Consider the following 20,060-nt stretch of genomic DNA (forward strand, 5'->3'; position numbering starts at 1 on the left):
GAGGATGGCCTGAGACCTCCGGAGCCTCTACGCTTGGAGAAGCCACCTGAGACATCGCAGGGCTCACAGGACCCTTCTGGAGAAATGAGAGAAGGCTGCTACCCGGGAAGAAGGCTCTCTCTCAGGCAGGGCAGGAACGGCGCTGCCTTTTTTAAACAAATAGGGCATTGTGATCTAGATTTGCTTAGCACCCCGTGGGAGAGAGCGTTCTGGGAAGGTTCCTGCCTCCCGGGGAGAGTCTGAGAGGACTCGGAGGGTGTGAGGTGCTGCTTGGGTCTCCTGAGCACCCCGAACAGACCGTGGCCTGGAGTGTTGGGGGTCCTTGCACCCCTCCAAGGCCTCCCTTCTCAGAGTGGCCGCTGGGGCTGAGTAGGTCAAGTGGGAGTTGGGGAAGCTGAGTGAGGGCAAGAGGGGGCAGGTACTTGTGAGGCCTTCGGGGAGGGAGGAGGTAGGCCCGGGGCTGGCGGGGCCGGTGAAGAGCACAGGCTCCCAGCTCCTCGCTGCTGTTTAGTGGCTCCCAGACCTCAGACAAGTCCTTCACTTCTCTGTGCCTCAGTTTCTTTATCTGTAGGATGGGCTGAATGATAATACCTTTCACGTAGGGCCTTTGGAGGATGAAGTGACTTAATTCATCCCAAAGCACTCAGGATGATTCTCTGTGCACTTGATAAATGTTGGCTTTTATCCACATCCTTATCATCAAGGACACCAGGGGTCCCCAGACCCCAAGAACAATCCATCCGATATGGGGACAAAATACTAGAACTTTTGTTGCTCTTATTTTCATCTTAATTTTTTTTTAAGACTTTATTTATTTGACAGAGACACAGCAAGAGAAGGAACAGGAGCAGGGGGAGTGGGAGAGGGAGAAGCAGGCTCTCCACAGAGCAGGGAGCCCTATGCAGGGCTCGATCCCAGGACCCTGGGATCATGACCTGAGCCTAAGGCAGACACATAAGGACTGAGCCACCCAGGCGCCCCCATCTTATCCTTTAAAAAATAAATTATTTTACTTACTTGAGAGAGAGAATCCAAGCAGGGGGGAAGGTCGGAGGGAGAAGCGGACTCCCCACTGAGCAAGGAGCCCCGCGCAGGCTCTATGGCAGGACTCTAGGATGCCGACTTGAGGCAAAGGCCGAGGCTTAGCAGACTGAGCCCCCCAGGCGCTGCCCCTCTCATCCTTTTTTACTTGTTTTGATTCGCTTCCTAGCGCTCTCTCTGGGATAGGCTGCACCTCATGGGATATGTATGTCATTTAAATGAGCATCCATATATTTAGGGATTATTTTTATCATTTATTATTTACTTACAAAGCCTATGATTAAATTTTTTTACTGATGGGATTTCTGATTTAAAAGTGGGGAGGGCGGGGGTCTGGAGAAGGCTCCTCCCACGTTCGCTGGAAGGTGGGGGGTGGATCCCGCTCCGCTCAGGGACTTTCCATTCCCCGACACTGACGCCTGCTGTGGTTTAGGGAAGGAGTCCCGGGTTGAAGCTGCTTGGCCTCCGCTGCCCTGCAGCTTGTGGGGCGGGAATCCCACAAGCTCGGGAACTTCCCGGCCCCGATCCCGAGCACCCAACTCATCGGGAGCGCCTTCACCCCATCCCTGGCGGGAGAGCTGGCCGTGCGCCTGCCCCTCCCCCTCTCGTTTGGGCGCGGTGTTACCTGGAGGATGCGTGACCCCAGTCGCTGTGGGGTTCCGTTTCGCAGGAACCAGCTGCTGCACGTGCCCCTGAGGCAGCACCAGGTGAGCTGCTGCGACTGGCTGCTGAAGGTCATCTGCGGCGTGGTGTCCATCCGCACGGTGTACGCCTCGCACAAGCAAGCCAAGGTCTGCCTCGTGTCCCGCATCAGCTGCGAGCGCGCCGGCGCTCGCTTCCACACCCGCGGTGTGAACGACGATGGCCACGTGTCCAACTTCGTGGAGACTGAGCAGGTCAGTGCCCCGGCCGGTCGGTGGAGCTCGGTGGCTCAGAGGGGACCCAGCGGTGACCATGCATTTCCGTTTGGCTCAGAAGTGGTCCGGGCATGTTGGAGGTCGTCTCTGGTCACTGTGGTTTCTTCCTCTGGAGAACAGAGAGTCACTGGGGCTCTGCCTGTACATGTGGCCTCAGGCTTGCCTGGGGTGGCTTTCTCGATCTACTTTTGCTGGGCTAAAACTGATCCCCAAGGTACTTCCAGCTATGAGGAAGCAGGAATTCTTGCCATGGCCATAAAGGGTGGTGGTTATTTGAGAGGACAGGTGACGGATGAACCCACAGGCTTGGAAAGTTTTCCTGAGACAAAAAGTAAATCAATAAAACAAGGATGAGAGGAGAAACCATTTTTCATCCTAAATCAGACAAGCCTGTCAGCACCTGGGAGTTGCAAAATTGGCGTGCTAGGCGGCACTTGGTTTCAGCTTCCATGAATATGACCATCTGCTTAATTTCACACTGTTTTTTCCCCCCTAGATTCTGTTCTCATTCCCAGAGATGCTGTCTTACATTGGTTTTTGGTTTTCAAGTTGTTGGTTTTTTTGTTTTGTTTTGTTTTTTCTCTCTAGGTTGAAAATCTGTAGGGTAAGGCTGCCTTGTAGACTAACAGGTGGAATAAATTGTAGGAAAGGCACGCCCCATGAAAGGCACAGGTGTCCCATGGCTGCGGGTGTCACACGGCAAACAGCCCGTGTTTATTGCATCCGCTCCTTCCTGCAGCTGTGAATGGTGGTGTCTTCCAGGCCTTGAGCCAGTTTAATTCAGCACAGATCTGAGCACCTGCTTTTTGTGCGAGAGCCACCGCCAGCTTGGGCTTAAGGTGAGGAGGTCCTCTTGGAGTCGGATGCTAAGTAGCAGGACGTTGGAATGGGAGCTTTTAGGTGATGGGCATGGGCACTTGCTTGTCTGTGACTTCTGTTCATTCTCTGCTCTCCTGGGTATAAATAAAATCTAGTTTAAAATGTCAGGAAAAAATGTGGCCCCAAGATGGAGGGCATTTTCGTATTTTCTTGCTCATGTCCACGCCATGAAGAGTACTTCCTATTCTTTGCACGGCCTCACGCCTTAGCACCGTCCTGTCCCCCTGCTTATCCTTGCGTGGTAAGGCTCTGAGTCAGGGCATTCAACAGAACTTTATTATTTCTCATCTGTCAGGGGCTGAGCACTGTGTTGGGAACTAGGGGCCGGCAATGCAAAGCCTATTTGTACACATCAAAGTATCTGTGCCCCCGAATCTGGTAACTGAGCCAGATGGAAGAGGGTTTCACTGGCAGCAGCACTGGAGCTTGGCCCCAGCCTTGCTCTCCATCTGGCTTTTCAGTAGATAGTCCCTTATAGACTCTTTTTTTTTTTTTTTTTTTTTTTGGTGCTCTCCAGAGTTGTGAGTTTTAACCACATTTTTAAAAAATTGGGGTCTCATCTATTGTATCTTACCAAGTAAGTCATTGCAAAAGCACCTGCCCTCCTTTTGGGCTTTTTAACCCTGTAGATGTTGGCTGCTAAAACAAAGTGCCATGGACAGGGTTTAAAACAACCAGAACTTATTGTCTCATGATTCTGGAGGCCAAGGTCCAAAATCCGGGTGTTGGTGGGACCATGCTCCCTCTGAAGCCCCTAGAGGAGGATCCTTCCTGTCTCTTCCAGCCCTGGGGGCCCCCTCGTTACGGCCCTCCTGTCCCTGCCTCACCTCCCTGTGGTGGCCCTCTCCCCTTTAACGAGGAGGCCCGCCCTGTCCAGTATGTCCCATCTTAACTGCTTCTGCAGTAACGGTCTCTAAGGTGCTAGGGGTTAGGACTGCAACATCTCTTCTGGGGGCACATAGTTGATCCATGAAGACATCAGTGTTAAAGGACCGTACTTTTAATGCAGTACATTCAGCTTTATGGAAAATGTAGATACTGTACTGCTTTTCTTATTTTTCTTTCGATGGACCAGGGCTGAGAACGTTGCTCTGGTTATTTCATCTACGCAGACCTGGTGACTGGCTTTTGTCCCATGCCCTGATTGCTTGGGCTCAGAGACGGGGACCTTGTTGCCTTGCGGCTGGCCCGGCAAGGCCTTAGAGACACCCCCAGCCTGCCCTCTGGCTCCTGGAGCTCACAGCCCCGTGATTTAAATGGCCACCACCTGCCTCCCTTCTCAGGGCAGAGGAGGGATTTCCTGGTTCACGCAGCCTGTCTGGTCTTCCTGCTCTGTGTTTTCTCTCCCATTTCCTCTTCTGGACTCTGGATCAGGCAGAGGTTGCCTTGATGAAACCCTCAACCCTGCCTTGCTCCAGAGGCCGTGGGCAAGCCGACAGGCAGCTGGACACCCCCACCCTCTGCTCTCCCAGAGATGGGCGGTGAGTGTGGACCTTCTCTGGGACCGGCATGGCTCCCTGGGCCCGTGGTGATTCTGTTTTTATGAGATGTGTAATGGGGCAAGGGGGGGGTCATGGTGGCTTTGCACCCAAAGTTCTTTGTGGGGCTACTCCCAGCAGCCCCTGTACTCTCCCAGGATGACTCATGCCTTCGGAGAGCCCCGACAGTGTGACCACCATGGTGTGGGGTGGGGCGTGGCGAAGAGTCGGTCCCCAGAGCCGACTCCAGGTGTGTCCTTGTCAACAGGGGAGCAAACTCTGAGCCCCTCGGCTGAGTGCAGTTGCGAGCCCATTCAGGCAGGGAGGCAGCAGGAGCAGGACAGGCCCCCTCATCGTCCTGGGAGTGCTCCCTACAGTCCTGCCTGCAGAGGGTAGGGGGAAAGCCGACAGAGCAAGGGAGGGCAGGGGCCCGTGGGGTGGCCCTGGATCGAGAGGAAGGCACAGAGGAGACTGCGGGCAGTGGTGAGGGCGTGCGCTTCCCGAGGAAAGCATCGGGCTCAGGGACACCCTGACCGTGCCTTGGGGAGCCGGCCCAGCCTGAATGGGGGGGGGGGGTCAGCCACTTCCTGAAGCGGGGAGCAGCTGCCCCTGGGGCTCGTCCCCTCTCCTGAAGTGTTTTCAGAATGAGCAGGCATGGCTGGAGGGAGGCAGCTGCTCCCCCCGAGACCAGAATCTCCCGTTGCTCCCACTTGAACAAGACAGCCACTTTCTCCGTCTCTGCGGTCCTGCAGTGGTTTTGTTTACGGCCCTTTGTAGCCATAGTTTGATCTAAGTTTGTTTTTAGCACAGAAATCTTTTCCTAAGTGGAATGTGCACGTCACCAGTGTTCCCGCCAAGCACAGCTCTGCCTCCCTCCCTCTGCTCCTGCTGCCCAAGGGGCTTCTGGGCACCGGTGCCTGGGGACACACGCAGCCTGCAGGCACCTGCGGCCCTCGGGGCGGCTTGGGACGGGGAGCGGCGCAGGAATGGGGTGGGGGGGCGCTGCTGAAGCCCATGTTGAACTTGGCCCATCAGGGCTGTGGTGATGTGCTGGGCACCTGGAGGAATCGCTCCCAGGGGCCCGCCTGGCCCAATGCCAGATGCTGGCGGAACCGAGACGGGCTGGCCAGGGTCAGGACTGTGCTGTGGGGTCGCGTGCACCTCCCTGCGGTCTTGCTGGCTTTGCTCAGGGGGATGGCAGAGTGCGGCTTGCATCCTGAGGCCTTCGAATCAAAGGGATGCCAGAGGCGGAGTGGGCTAGACTCGTTCCGGCTCATGGGGCTGCCTGCTTTGTGACCTACAAAGGGGCAGGCTTTGGGACATAGGCTTCCCGCTAGAGAGTGGCAGGCAACTTCTTGGAGGAAATGTGCTGAGCTGTGGCGGGGAAGGGTCTCAGCCGGGTCCACTCGGCTCCTCTTGGCTGTTGCCCACAGATCCCAGGCCCCTGCTGGGAAGTGAGGCTCTCCAGACCCCAACCCATGGCCATATGCAAGTGGGGGTCCTCTGTTAAATGCTTGAGGGGGGCTGATGAATTATGGCGCTGTGCTTCTTTGCAAATGGTGGGACTAGACAGAGAGAGGGTGAGTCCCCGAGGCAGGGTCTCTCCTAAACTAAACGCTCAGGGAGCCAGAAGAGGGAGAGGTTTTCGGCTCCACCAGCTCTGCCCTACTTCAACATTTTCCCTAAGAGGAAGGAACAATTTTCTTCTCTGAGGCGGACCGTGTGTGTGCGCACGTGCATGTGTAGTGTGTAAGTGTGAATGGTTGGGGGGGGTTCGTGTATGTGCATGCACAGGTGTGTACATTGGTGTGAGTGCATGTGTGGGGGGTTGTTTTGTTTGTGTGTGTGTGCGTGCGTGTGTGTGTGTGTGTGTGTGTGTGTGGTGCATCCATGTGTGGACTCATCTCAGTCTTCCTGGGAAGAAGCCTGGAGTTCTTTCAGCCCTGTTGTGAGTCATACCTGGTAGGATTGCTTGACTCACCAGGCAGAAAAACAAACCTCCAAAAGTCCCTTTGCTCTACTAAAAGACAAAAAAAAAAAGAGGAAGAATATTTGGCCATTAAAGATAAGGGCACGGATCAGTCTGGACAGGTGAGGTCAGCGGCATGTCCTCCCAGGAATGCAGCCCGCTTGGAAAGCACTGGCTTACAAAGCCCTCGCCTGGAAATGGGAATTGAGCAAAAGCCTTTCAGATCAAAGAGTACCTGTTGGGTTGCAAGAGTCCCTGCCTTATCCCTTTGTTTTTAGGGTCCTTGGGTTTCTACTCCCACCACTCTGTAGAAAGGGGCTGCTCCCGAGTTGCCAAGACCAGGCAACGGGCCCTCCGGTCCGTCAGTCCTCCGCAGGGCCTCATCCACACTCCTGGCTGGCGCTCTCCTGCCCTCAAGAGCCACGAACCACCACCAGGCACTGGGATCACCTTCCCTCATTATTCATTTACTCCTCCCTGTGGCTGGGTGACAGTAACTCCACTGAGAGAAGGAAACTGAGGCCCAAAGTGGTTAAAGAACGTGCCCAGGGTCACCCTGCAGGGCACCTGGGAGCTGGCAGGTGGAAGGTGCTGTCCCAGAGCCCACGTGCTGACCCACTTTCCCCCTCCACCCTCCTCTCCCCTCTCCCTGGACCCCGACACCCTCTGGGAAGACCACTTCTGGGAGGCGAGGCATCCAGGCTGCGGGGAGTATCCAGGCTGTGTTCTTCAGCTCAGGAAGGAAAGTGCCACAAACCCACTGCTAGTTTTTTCTTATCACCTTGGCAACAAAGAAGGTGGCCCCGATGATGAATGGGACGCAGCACTGGAATATCTTCCCGTGGGAGGGAGGAGTGGAGAGAGTGAGAGGCGGCTTTTCTTCCCATCCCGGGGTGGGGTCTGGAGTGTGGGGCCTCCTGGTGGGTGTTTTCTGAAACCCGTTCTGCCTGTGCAAGTTCTGGCTCAAGAGGAGTGTGGTCTGATGCTAGAAGCAGCTCATTTAGCGCACGTTTAAGTGCAGGGTAAGCGTTCCATAGCTTAAATCAGGTCCTGGCGCTGTTAAGGGCTATCCCGATAGAGAAATGTTGGCGAAATTGGTTTCTTTCTCAGTCATCTGGACCTGTGTGTTCCTGATCTCTCTGTAGTCAGTGAGGCCTGCGTGAGTTTAAGCAATCTGCTTCTTTCTTCTGTTTTTGGTGGTTTGCTTTCTTTTAAGATTTTATTTATGAGAGAAAGAGAGGGAGCATGAGCTGGGGGGGGAGAGTCAGAAACGGAGGGAGAAGCAGACTCTGCGCTGAGCAGGGAGCCCAACGTGGGCGTGGATCCCAGGACTCAGGGATCATGACCCGAGCCGATGTCTTAACAGACTGAGCCATCCCGATGCCACTGGTTTTGGTTTTTGGTTTTGGGTTTGTTTGTTTTTGTTCTTATTTTGAGCAGAATAATAGGGGGAAGTTAATTTGCTGCTAGTCCGGATCCAGAAACAGACTAGTTCTTAACATGATGCGTTTCCCTTTGGAAAGAAGAGTTCAGCTCAACTCCATAGGTACCAGCCTCCCGTAATTCCTGTTGTCCCAGGGAGCTGCGGGTCCGATGCTCAGGTCTGCCAATGAATTACTAATGCATGTGTGATCTGAGCGTGATCTAGCTGTTCGGAAAGCTACCCTGTAAGGGAGCAGGCTGGTAAGAGATGGAAAGGATCAGCAGCGCTGCCCAGACTGGCCCTGCCAGGCCAGGGTAGAATTACTCAGATAAAGGGCCGTGTGTCTGATCAGCCCAGCAGCTTCCCCTCGTGATGCTCTCTGCACTGCACTTCTTGTCCCTGTAATGCTCCCTTGCATACAGTGTTGGGGGGGACCTGCAGGCAGAGGAGCTGGTACCCCCCAAAATAACGGTGTGTGGTGGGGGGGGGCAGGAGATCCGTTCTTTAGCCGGTGAGTATCCCCTGCTTCCAGGCAGGAGCCCGCTGCGCTCCCCGCCCCCTGCGCTCCCCACCCCCTGGAACCCTATGAAAGCTGTGCTGTGTATGTTGACTTCGTGGCGGGTTTAAGAACACGGCGGCACACGGCCAGCAGCGACTGCTAGTTCAAGTCAAGTCCTGGCCTGCAGTGTCCAGGGCAGACTCCGGGACTCGTGGGGTCACCCAGGTCTTTTGGCCATCGCTTGTTGGTTTCATCCAACCCTTTCCAGTTGTTCTCTGCTGCTCAGCTAGTTGACGAGGTGAAAACAGAAGGCTCTGAGGAAGGTCTTAGTTAAATTCCAGAGCACATTTGCCTCCGTCCCTGCGCGGCAGCGGGGAGGTGTTGCTGGCCTTCCTTAGTCCCGGGCAGCTGCGGCTCCCCCCGAGGCCCCGTGCCCGCCGCAGACTCCTCGGAGGCTGGTCAGTCGCCAGCACGCCCGTGAGCACACGGGGCTGGCCTGTGGGTCAGGGAGCAGCGAGGCCAGGCTGGCCAGGGGAGCAGAGGGCGCAGAAGTCTGCTGCCTGCTCTTCATTCGGGCTGGTGTCGGGTCTCAGGCGGCCAGATCCCGTTACCTGGCCCCAGGACATTCGGTTTCATTGAGAAATACTTTCCCTTTATGTTTCCTTGCGGTGCAGACGATTTACATGGATGACGGAGTGTCCTCTTTTGTCCAGATCAGAGGCTCCGTTCCGCTGTTTTGGGAGCAGCCAGGGCTTCAGGTAGGTAATGAGAAAAGTAAGTCACCTGCTTCTCTCTTCTGAACAACTGTGGTTTGTTGCTTTTAACCGTGTTTCCTTCAATTTCTCAGTTCATTGCTCCGGCCCCGCTGGGTTGAGCTGAGCTGCCTAAGTGTGCACATGTGTGTGTGTGTGTGTGTGTGTACATGTGTTTAGATACTGAAATGTATACGTTGTATCTGATTTTCTGACCCTGAACTTGCTGTTGATGCCCGTGACTTGGGAAGGGGGGCCGTTGCTGAGAAGCGAGCCACATCGTATAATTGAGTAGAATGACTTTGTTAGCCCCCAAGTTCAGTGTATTGGGAACACGGCCAAAGATGTGTTTTGAGAGCTGTGACTGTCCCACGGGGCTTTGAGAGGTTTTCGGGCCCTAGGGGCCATACAGCAGGTCCGATGGCCAGAGGTCCCTGCTGTGGGGACACGTGAGAATGGCATGGAACTTTCCCCTGATTTCTAAAAATACACCTTGCGGTCTAAAACAGGACTCTGGCCTGTGCCAGAGTATTTGACATTTTTTCTCCCGGGGAGCATTCAGGGCGTGGTACCACGTTCCAAGGACACGTTTGTTGTCCGTGAACCCAGGCACTGTCTTGTTTGCAAGCTCCTTCCCCGCAGGTCATGGGCCGAGTGGGTCTGAGGTTCCTCAGCGTTGACCCCAGATCTTCCCCTCTGGCCGAAGCGGTTATCTGTGCGCCCGGGAGGCCTCCCCGCCTAGGCCTCTGTGGCTTGGGCTTCTCTTATGCTGTGTGATGGCAGTTGGAGGCTCAGGGCCGTCTGCCGGGGTTTGGGGGGGTGTTTGACACCACCGGGTCTTTCCCTGGCCCTTGACTTGACCCCGTGGCCATCGTTGTGCCATGGGCAGGCTTGATAAGGAAACATACCAGCTCTTGGAGAGAAGTGGAGGCGTGCGGGTCTCCTGGGGGTCTCACTTCTGGGGGAGGGAGAAGCTTCTCTGGGCTTCAGTCTTCCCATCAGAAAGGAATGACTAAGATGTGTGAGGACGGTTGGTGGCATTACGTGATGGCATAGACACCCCGAGCCTGATTAGGAGGGCGAAGATGATTCTGGAGCTCATCCCAAGACAGTTTTTCTAAATGGCTTTATTGTGATCTAATATACATACCATAACCTACACCCATTTAAAGGTACAGTTCAGCGGTTTTTGGTGCATTTACAGAGTCATGGAACCATCACTGTGACTAACTTTACAGGGTTTATCACCGCTAAGAACCCTGTCCCCACTGGCTGTCACCCCTCCCCGGGCCCTCCCAGCTCTCCTGGAGGCCAAAGCAACTGTCATTCTACTTTCTGTCTCTATAGTATGATTTACCCATTGGAGACATTCCAAAGAGGGTTTCTGAAACTTGATTTTCTTTAGGTTTGGAGTTTTCCTTCTGGAAGTTCTGGAGCTGTGTATTTAGAAGAATAAAAAGCAAACATCAAGTAAGGAGGGGATAAAAAGGAAGCAGGAAACAAAGGTTTCACATGAAGATTTTAAGAAATCCAGAAATGGGGGTGGTCCTGATAGTCTTGGAATTGGGAAGGAGCCTTTGAAATTCATCCCTTTTGCCCCTGCGTCCAGTTCCGGGTCCCTCTAACCCCCGACACTGACCTTGAGATTGCCCACGGGCTCCTCCTTGCCTTACAGGCTGGCTGTCTGCGGGGTGTGACGGGGGATGCGTCAGAGTGACTCTGATTCCCCAGACCTTCAAGAAGGTTCTTCTCTCCCTTGTGTCTTGTCCGAGGCCTTCCAGCCCTTTGTCATCTTCCACCCCATTCCTAGGACTTCCCGTGTTCTGGTCTCCCTCTTCCCAAAACAAAGCAAAACTGGTCTGTCGTTCCCCTCTTTAATTTCAGTCCCCAGCTTGACCCACTTGATGCCGCCTGACCCTGCCTTGCAACAGCTGCCCTTCAACCCGACACGGGCAGCCTCCGTGGGGGTCCTGGGGGCTCACTTTTTGACAGCTGTGGCACCTTCTAGATTCATCACACTCGCTTCCCTAGAACCACCGTGGTTTCTTCAAAATAAGCTTGCAAAGGCTTTGGTGTTCATTAATCTTACAAAGGATTTGCTAACCTTTGGGTCTCGTACCCATGCTTATCCTCTGAAACCGTATCCACCATCAAAGAGAGATTGGGTCCTCTTCACAGGGTGACCAGGAGGGCAGCTCTCGGGGACGGTGTGCAGTCCCCCTCCTCCCGGAACTATGCATGGCAAGCCCGAGGACTGATTCTGGTGGCTTTCCTCCCCTCCTCCTTTACTTACGTTAAATGAAAAATGCCCAGATTTTTAGGCCGATAGCTAGCATCTTAAGTTGCAGTGTTGCACCCTTTGGGGGCTCCCCCGGGAACCAAGGTGCCCTGCTGGAGATAGGGCATAGGAGTGGGGACAGGCAGAGAGGACTTGGGACGATGACTTGTCTGCACGTTTCCACGGCAGCGATGCCTTCCCTACGGGCTCCTGGTTCCTGACGCCATTTCGAGCCACCGTGGACCTTCCACAATTTCCTCTTTACCATGTAAACAGCTTTGCAGTTTATAAATAGCCACACTGAAATCTTACACTTAAAGCTAATTGCTCTCCTGGTATGGTTAGCGAGAGTATATTTTCTGTATACTTGTGGTCCGTGGAATCTTCCTCGCCTGTCACATGTGTGTGCAGATGGGTCTTGCCAAGGTGATTGAGGTCTCTGAAGCGTCCTATGACGTCAGCAGCCGGAGGAGGTTGCAAGGTAGACTAGTCCCTCCGCTGCTCCCACCTTGTCCACACTCGCCCCCTCCCTGTCGCACTGTTACCAGGCTCTTGGGTACAAGGCCCTTGATGTGCTCCTTTGTGTGGGCATGATTTTTTTTTGTCCCCCAAAACTGTAGCACAACAGTTTCAAAAATAAGACGTTGGGGTGAGGGAAAGATCCTTCTAAGACAAGTGACCCGAATCTGGAATAGAGCCGCGCGCGCACCGTGGGTCTGGGTCTGTGTTCGCGCCCGCTCCCGTGTTTACCCGCAGCCGCTGCCAGAAGGATCCCGATCGCCAGGAAGCTTCTCCTGTGACTCAGAGCACAAGCTTCGTGGTGACAGGACCTGGTTCTAGTTCAAGTTCCGGCTCCCTCACTTAGGAACCGTATTCTTTTGACAAGTTTTTAATCTCAGAAAAAGGTTCTTATCAAAACAAAAAACAAAACAAAACCCCTTAAGTCTGAGAAGTTCCTATCTTTGCTAAGCCTTAGTTGACTCTTCTGATGTTAACAGTTAACAGTCGACCTCCTGGGGTTATGGGGAAGATGAGCTCCAGAACCTGGAGGGCACACAAATGGTAGCTGTTAATGTTATCAACGTACATTCTACCATCTAGGAGACGAGAACACAGGTTGCATTGGGAAAGCATGGCTCTCCGGAGTGAGCGTTGCCGTCTCCACGAGGCCTGTGAGGTGGGACAGTGTCCGCGTTCTCTCTGTCAAGATGAGGCCCGAGGACCAGGCTCCCAGGTGTCCCGTCATCTCGCCCTCCGAGCAAGCCTTTCGTCCGTCCCACAAACACTCACTGAGCACCTGTGGGTACATGGGGGCACTTTACGTCACAGCCCGTGCCTTCAGGAGGAGGGGACAGGTCACAGCGGGGTGGTGTGAGGAGAGCCCCAGAGGGAGGAGGCCCAGATCCCTGGGGCAGCTGTGGGGAGGCCCAGCTTGCCCAGACTCCCAGTTGGGAGGGATGTGGCTGCATCGGGCAGGGGAAGGGAGCCGCAGAGGGGACCCCACACGCAGGCGGGGTGGCCCAGCGCTCACAGTGTGACCCGGGAGTGGCGAGGCTAAGCTGCTTACAGCCCGAGGCATGGCGGTTATGGGCAGGCATTAGACCGGAAGGCCAGGCAAGGGCCAGATGGAGACCAGGCTTTGTGTGTGAGGCTGAGGAGTTTGCATTTTACTGCAGGAGCTGCTTTGGGGGAGGCACCCCAACTTGGCTGCGCTGGGTAGCTTACAAAACACCTGATACCGGGGTTGCCTGCTCTCCCAATTAAATCGCAGTCGTCTGTGACTGGGATCTCTTCCTGATTGTAGAAGAAGCAGCTCTGGGTTGTGATCCGGGGGGAGGCTGACGTGTCCAGTCATAGAACTTGTCACGACTAAACACCAGGCTCTGAGCCTTGACCCGCTGTCTGCCCACTCTCCCCTTATGCCTTCTCCTGAGAAGGTTCCAGGGCAGACTGTCACTGACGGACGGGCTGACCGCAGCAAGCAGCCCCCCATCTTGGGCTTCAGCCCTCGGGGATCTCACACACGGTGGCTCAGAGGAACGAGGGCCACTTCCTGCCAGCGCCCGCCTCATGAGCTCAGAAGACAGGAGCTGACGGGGCGCGGAGCGCGGGGGACAGCAGTCTTCATGGGGTGCGGCCCGGGTCTGGGCAATGAAGTCTCGCATGTCCTCAGCCAGGGGTTAGTGCCTTTGGGAGCAGGAGCCCAGAGTAAGCCTGGCAGTGGGCTGAAGACGACTGCTGGAGCTTCTCCTAGGGATTCCCAAGGCGTCTAAGGACCTAAAGGGACGTGGGACTTTGTGGAATTGTTTAGATGGACATGCCTAACCCCAGGATCTCTAAGTCTGTTACTGAGAAGCCCGTCGTCTAGACTGGCTTTTTCCCAGGCGTGAAGATGGACGGATGTATGACGTGTGGCGGGAAGACTTGTAGATAACACTCGGTCCACACCCAGCAGGGACGCTCGATGGTGTGGACGAGCCCCATGACGCCGCGTTTATGATGCCCCATAACCAGCAGAGCTGAACAATACTCTTCAAGAACGTTCTTTCTTAAAATCATTCCAGACCTGCAGAGAAGTTGTAGGAACATAGGGGAACTCCCATGCGTCCTGTCCCAAGATTCATGGGACACGAACCCCTTGCTGCCCACACACATGCCATCCGCTCCTTCCTAAACCCCTGGTGGTTGGGCTGTGTGTATCATGCGTCCTTACTTAATATGTCAGGACGTTTTTCCTGAAAGCAGGTGTGTTCTCTTGCATCAGCACGGGACAGGTGCACGGTCAGCAGGTGTGGCACGGTGCTCCAAACTCACCTGCGGTCCACAGGCCAGATTTATCCATTGACCCCATGCTGCCCGTCACCTTTCCCCCTTCGGTCAGGGATCCAGGATGCAATCCTGCCCTGCCTCTCGTTATCACGTCTCTAGTCTGCTTTGATCCGGAGCCTTTCCTCTGCCTTCTGGCTCTTGGGCATTGACATTTTTGGAGGATGCTGGTCTTCTCTTTCTTTAAATCGAAGGTGCCTCATGTGAGGGTTTCCAGGTGTTTTATTACGATCAGGTTCAGGGTGTGGATCTTTGACACGACCCCATTCTTGTTGGGGTGTCCCATCTCTGTCCCACGTGTTCCCTCATTAATGATGTTAATTTTCATCACTCAGGACGGAGCTGCTCTGTTTCTTTCTTTATAGTTAATATGTCTTCCTTTTCAGCTGATAAGCGTCTACGGAAGACCCAGACCATCAAACTCTCTCTGAATGTTTATGATCAACAGGTGATTTTTGCTGAACCGTTCTTTACTTTGATGGTTGTAACATGGTGATTTTTCCACCACCGTCTCCACATTTATCGATCAGTGTTCCGCAAGGAAGAACCTCTCCCTTTGCCCCGTCCACCAGCCCACCTCTGTGCCACTCATCTGTCCATTCATGCACCAGCCGGCTCTCATCTGTAGAGGTTTATGAGTTCCTATCTCATTTATCTGATCATAATCCATTACTGTCCCTTACAGTTCAGTGTTCACACTGTCCCAGATTCATCCAGGGAGAGCCTTTTCGAGCTAGCCCCAATACCACCATGTTTTTGTCTTTTAAACTTTTGATGTTCAATAGGTAGTTTGAAACATAAGGCAGATTAGTTTGCAGGTAGCCATAACTCAGATTTTAGGGGTGGTCAAGGTCCCCAGACTTTCAGAGGAGGCTGAGAAGTGGTTCCTCTCCCCCTGGTTAGCTGGCGTTCACCTCTGCACTGTGGAAAAGTCTCCCGATCTGACGTGGACCTCGTGGGCTGACCCTGAAGTTTCTCTTCTGCCTTTGGAAGAATTCCAGCCAGCACGGGACCCACACAGCTATTAGGAAAGCCTGCTTCAGAGCCAGACTCAGGCTTTGGGACCTGAGTTCAAAGCCAGCCTTCCAGATCTGTGAATGTGCCACAGAAGGGGAGCCTGGCTGGCAGCAAAGGGGGTGGGGAGCACCATCCCTTCCTGGGTTCACGGAGCAGGTGGAATCACTAGTGCTATTTCTCTTTGCTTTAGGTTGGCTCTCATCATCTGAGACTCAACAGAGGCCTCGAAGCCAATGCCCCTGCTTTCGACAGGTAGGGTTGTCTGACACCACCCTAAGCCCCCCATCCTTTTAGGAGTCTTCCGCCAACCAGATGGGACAGTGGGAGGGGGAGGACCCCAAATCCTGGCCCTGCCTCTGCCTTTTACTTTGGTTCTTTGGGCAAGAGGGGAATTTACAAAATGGAATTTTTTAGCGGCTCTCAGGTTTTCCTGAGGTCACTGAGGTGACCCTTGGCAGTTATTTTATCTTACCAGCCTGTTCTTTAATGAAGCTTTATTCCTTTGTCCTAGTTAACAAGGGATAACGTAAATCATAGGATATTTGTGACTGCTTATTTTTCTTTTAAAAGCAATATACTCCCAGACTTAAAAAGTCATAGTCTAGAAAGGTATAAAGTGAGAAGTAAAAGTAGTGTTAACTTCCAATTCCCACTACTAAAGATTTCACTGCTAGATTTTCGTGTATCATTCTAGAAGACCATTTGGCAGATACACAGTTCATTTTCTGAACCACAAACTAGACCATTATGCATTTCCTGTTACAGAACTTTCTTAAGAAAAGCCATTGGTCAACTAAACAGTAACTCGTATTTGACATAGTTAATCGCTTCTTAAAATATTTGCATGTTTAACCTGAATACTAATTTTAAAAATTAGCGAATGTCGTAAAAATTTCAAGAGTGATTTTTTTTTAAAGGGTATTAGTCATTTTGCCTGAAGCTTGATTTGGACGTTAAATCCACACGCGTCCTTCCTTTGTGTCGCAGACTAGCAGTGGCAGCGTGTGACCGTGAATTAGCACATCATCATTAGTGGGCTGTCACTCTAAAGAGGGTTGTGTGTGCACTTGAACATGCTCTTGCCTGTGTTCAGGACTGTTCATGTGTTCTGTGCATTGTGTATATGGAGTTGTTGAAGGAGACTTTGAGCTGCCTTGAATGTCCTTAGGAAATTGAAAACAAGATTCCTCCCCAGCTGACCGCAGTGGAAGGGAAGGACATGCATGCTTGGCTGGTTTCAAAAGCTTCGTGATGAGCTTTTTAAAAATACACACATTTTAAGAATGTTTACACCGATGTAAACATTTTTGAATCCTGTTAGTGCACAGTGCGTGCCCAGAGAGGATAGGCTCTCTCTCCTGGGGCCGCAGCTGCCCGGCCTCCCGTTGGGTGCTGCCCCAGTGCGCTCATTTCACTGACGGGTGGGAATGCGGGCACGTGCTTCTCCAGCAGACCCACTGAGGGGGTGCCCACCCCTGGAGGGGTGCCCCCATCTCTGGGACATCAGGGGACTCTCAGGAATTTCTCCCTTCTTTGATGTGTTTGGTCTAAAATAAATTCCTCAACCCATCCCCACAAAACCGCTTTCCCTGGGTAGTTCGTGTGCACACAGAACACCTGTGGCCAGGGCTGTTCCGTTCCCTGGGTTGTTCCCTGTTTCCTCTCCTCCACCTGCTGTGCGGGGTGTGGGGCGGGGAGGAGATGCCCTGAGCAGGCCTTGGCTGTGCTGACCTGAGGAGGACCTCGTCTCGCTGGTAGTGTTAACCTTTGGATGGCAGTGTTAACCTTTCATGGGGGGCGGCGCCTGGGTCTCACTTGGGCAGGATCCTGCCCTACCCTTCCTCCCTCTCTGTGCGGAGCTGCTTGCCTCTGCGGTCCCAGGGTGGACGCTAGGGTGCCTTTCCCAGCTGGCTGCTCTGTTACGCCCTGCCTGCCCGACTCCACATGCCCTAGAAAGCCCCTCCCTGGTTCTCCAGGGAGCTCTGCACCACAGTAATAGATGGACAGGCAGGAGAAGGACCCAGATACCCAGAGCACGGAGACTCGGCTTGGTCTCGCCGGCTTTAGGGTGGGCTCCAACATCCCCCCAGGAGCCCTGAGGTGAGTCTTAGTGTGTCACTAGTAAGTGTATTATCTCATTTTAAAATTAAAAGGAAGGAAAGTGGGGCACCTGGGTGGCTCAGTCAGGTAAGTGCCTGCCTTCAGCTCAGGTCATGATCCCGGGGTCCTGGGATTGAGCCCCAGTCGGGCTCCCTGCTCAGTGGGGAGCCTGCTTGTCCCTCTGCCTCTGTGCACTCTCTCTCTCTCTCTCTCAAGGAAATAAAAATTTTTTAAAAGGAAGGAAAGGAAAACCAGCTCTCCTGTACCAAGCCCTGACTTGTCCCTTTTGTCTTTTTAGCCCTCAAAACCGTCTTTTATAGGAGGAGCATGAGCTTTATGGTACAGACAAAGGAGTAGCTCAGAAGGGATGGAAAATCTGGTCAAGGGTGCTTGGGGCTGGTGTGATGGGCCACATTGTTTCTCATCCAGCTCTGGGTTTGGAACCCATTGAGACGCAGGGTCACGCATCAGCCTTATTTCTAATAAGCTTCATTGTGGCAGGTGGCTTGCATTTCACCCCCAAGTCATAGGGCTCACTCAGTGACCGGCAGAGCTGGGCAGCTCAGACTTGCCCCAGAGCAGAGCCTGCCCTCCGGCTCCCTCTGTCTGACCTCTGGGCAGGACATACCTTCCCCGGGGCAGGCAGACCCAGAAGAGCCCTGCGCACACTCCGTTTGTTGTCGAACCTTCCCCCAGAGCACAGGCTTGTGCAGAAGCCCTATGGCATGAGTCAGATGGAGCCCTACCTCCTCCCTGGTCGGGGACACCATGGGGAGGGCGGGGCGGCCAGGAGCTCACCCTAAAGGAGCCAGCAGAGGACCTCAATTCAAACTTGGCTAAAACTGGTTCCTTAGCGCTAATTAACTTAAAAAAAAAATGTCAGCCTAGAAATTTGGAAAACGCAAAATGTATAAAGAAGAAAATGATTTTGAGTCACATACAATTCTACCATTTTTAATACTGTGGCATGCTCTCTTCTCTTTTTTCTATCTCCAGGCATGAAAATTGCATGATGAAAATGTGGTTTACATCTCTTTTTTGTATTGTCTTCCACTGTATTTTTTTAAAAATTACATTTAAGTAGTCTTAGTGTTAGTGAAGTTATCAAGTTAGCTTTTCAAAAGCTAGTGATAAAAGATAAATATTAGTCTTTCCCTAATATTTCAACATATGTTTTTTTTTTAAAGATTTCATTTATTTATTTATTTATTTATTTGAGAGAGTGGGCAGGTGGAGGAGAGGGAGGGAGAGAGAATCTCAAGCAGACTCCCTGATCGGACGCAGGGCTCGATCTTAGGACCCCACGATTGTGACTTGAGCCAAAACCAAGAGTCAGACGCTCAAACAACTGAGCCATCCAGGCACCTCACAACATATGTATTTTTTAAAGTCTCTGATCTATGAATGTTTTCCTAAAGTCTGAAATTTTACCGTGCCTTCTTGCCTGGATCACATGTAATTACACATAATGAAATACGGCACTTAGATAACAGACACTGAGGTTAACAATCCTCCTACAAGCTTTTCTAGCTTCAAGAAAGAAGGTCCCAAGTGAAATTAGAGATGTATTTCAGAAACACGCGTGTTGCGCTTCTTGGACCCCGTTAATAAAGGGCCAGGTTAGCTGTTCTGGATTTAACGGTGGTATTTTACAGAAAGTCTGGCATGTCCGTCATCTGATGTTACACTTATGTAGAAGTCCGATGTGCTGTGAATTATTCTTGACCTGAGCCTTGCATGCAAACAAGCTGTTGCCACGCTTGTCCCTGACCTTGGGGTTGGTGGCTGGGAGAGAGTGGTGGTCTCCCCTCCACCCACAACCAATTTTGGGTCTCAGGGAACATCTCCACCTGGACCTCTGGTGCCAAACAGGTCCTTCCTGTGCCCCATGCCCTCAAGGGTGGAGTGGCAGTCTGTGCGCTGGCAACAAGGGGTCACGTGCTGGCCTGTGCCTTTGCAGGCATATGGTGCTGCTGAAGGAACAGTATGGGAAGCAAGTGGTCGTGAACCTGCTGGGGAGCAGAGGCGGAGAGGAGGTGCTCAACAGAGCCTTCAAGGTAAACGCTGCTGTGCTGCTTTTCAGGCCTGGTGGGGCGGGTGGCGGTGGGTGAGGGGCAGGACGGCCCCGCACAGAGGCACGCTTCCCTGCAGGACTGGGAAGGGCACTGCTGTCACCGCGCCTGGGGGGCTCTTTCCCACCAGCTCTGTTGCATGAGGTGATTTGGGCTCCTGAGGTACAAAATTTAATTTTTGTGAGCTGACGGAGAATGTGCTCCAACACAGCATCCCCCACCTCCAGGGCTCCCTCTGGGGCTTGCAGGGCTCAGGAGAGCCAGGCTCCCTCCCTGGTTGTCTTGGGGACACACACACACACGCGCACATGCACACACACACGTGGGCTTCGCCCCGCGGTCCTGACCGCTCAGGGAGCCTGAGCTCTCTTCCTTCCTTGGTCTGGCTCTGCCTCCTGGCGCACTCACCGAAACACCTGCAGCGCCCTTGGCCTGGCGCCGTCCCTCAGAGCTCCTGCTCAGTTTAAGGCAGGAACCTTAACGAGGTTTCCTCCCGCTGACGTCAGCCTTCAAATCTCCATCCCTGTCTGGGCTGCCCCAGGGAGCAGCTCCCTGTGCCCAGCTCCCCGTGGGCTCCCTGTGGCCTCTCTCGGCACTTTCAGGAGTTGGGGGTGTGCAGAGGCGGTGGGGGGGCAGACAGGGAAGGAGCCGGGGAGCCGAGGGGACAGCTCCGCCCACCTCACCCGGGCCTCTCCCTGATCTCCCAAGGGTCTCCGCTAGATGCACGGCTCCAGAAGGAGCTGTGGGCAATGTCCAAGTTCCTTTCCCAGGGGCCCGTGTCTCCCGCTTAATGGAGAGGAGCCCTCTGG

The 20,060-nt window shown here is 53.5% G+C and overlaps 1 protein-coding gene across 5 annotated transcripts in view; it reads left to right on the forward strand.

Moving 5' to 3' along the window:
* SYNJ2 (synaptojanin 2) overlaps nt 1-20,060 on the forward strand; it is a 96,579-nt gene that overhangs the window by 37,626 nt on the left and 38,893 nt on the right. For 3 of the 5 annotated variants that reach the window (XM_059401341.1, XM_059401339.1, XM_059401340.1), the window contains exons 4-7: nt 1,712-1,937; nt 8,881-8,964; nt 15,270-15,331; nt 19,140-19,236. In XM_059401341.1, the coding sequence (XP_059257324.1) occupies nt 1,712-1,937; nt 8,881-8,964; nt 15,270-15,331; nt 19,140-19,236 (469 nt within the window). Of the gene's footprint in view, nt 1-1,711; nt 1,938-8,880; nt 8,965-10,372; nt 10,429-14,449; nt 14,511-15,269; nt 15,332-19,139; nt 19,237-20,060 lie in introns of those variants that run through there. The other 2 variants (XM_059401343.1, XM_059401342.1) reach the window with 2 other exon arrangements.

This window comes from Mustela nigripes, chromosome 5 (assembly GCF_022355385.1).
Source record: "Mustela nigripes isolate SB6536 chromosome 5, MUSNIG.SB6536, whole genome shotgun sequence".
Taxonomy (NCBI): Eukaryota; Metazoa; Chordata; class Mammalia; order Carnivora; family Mustelidae; genus Mustela; species Mustela nigripes.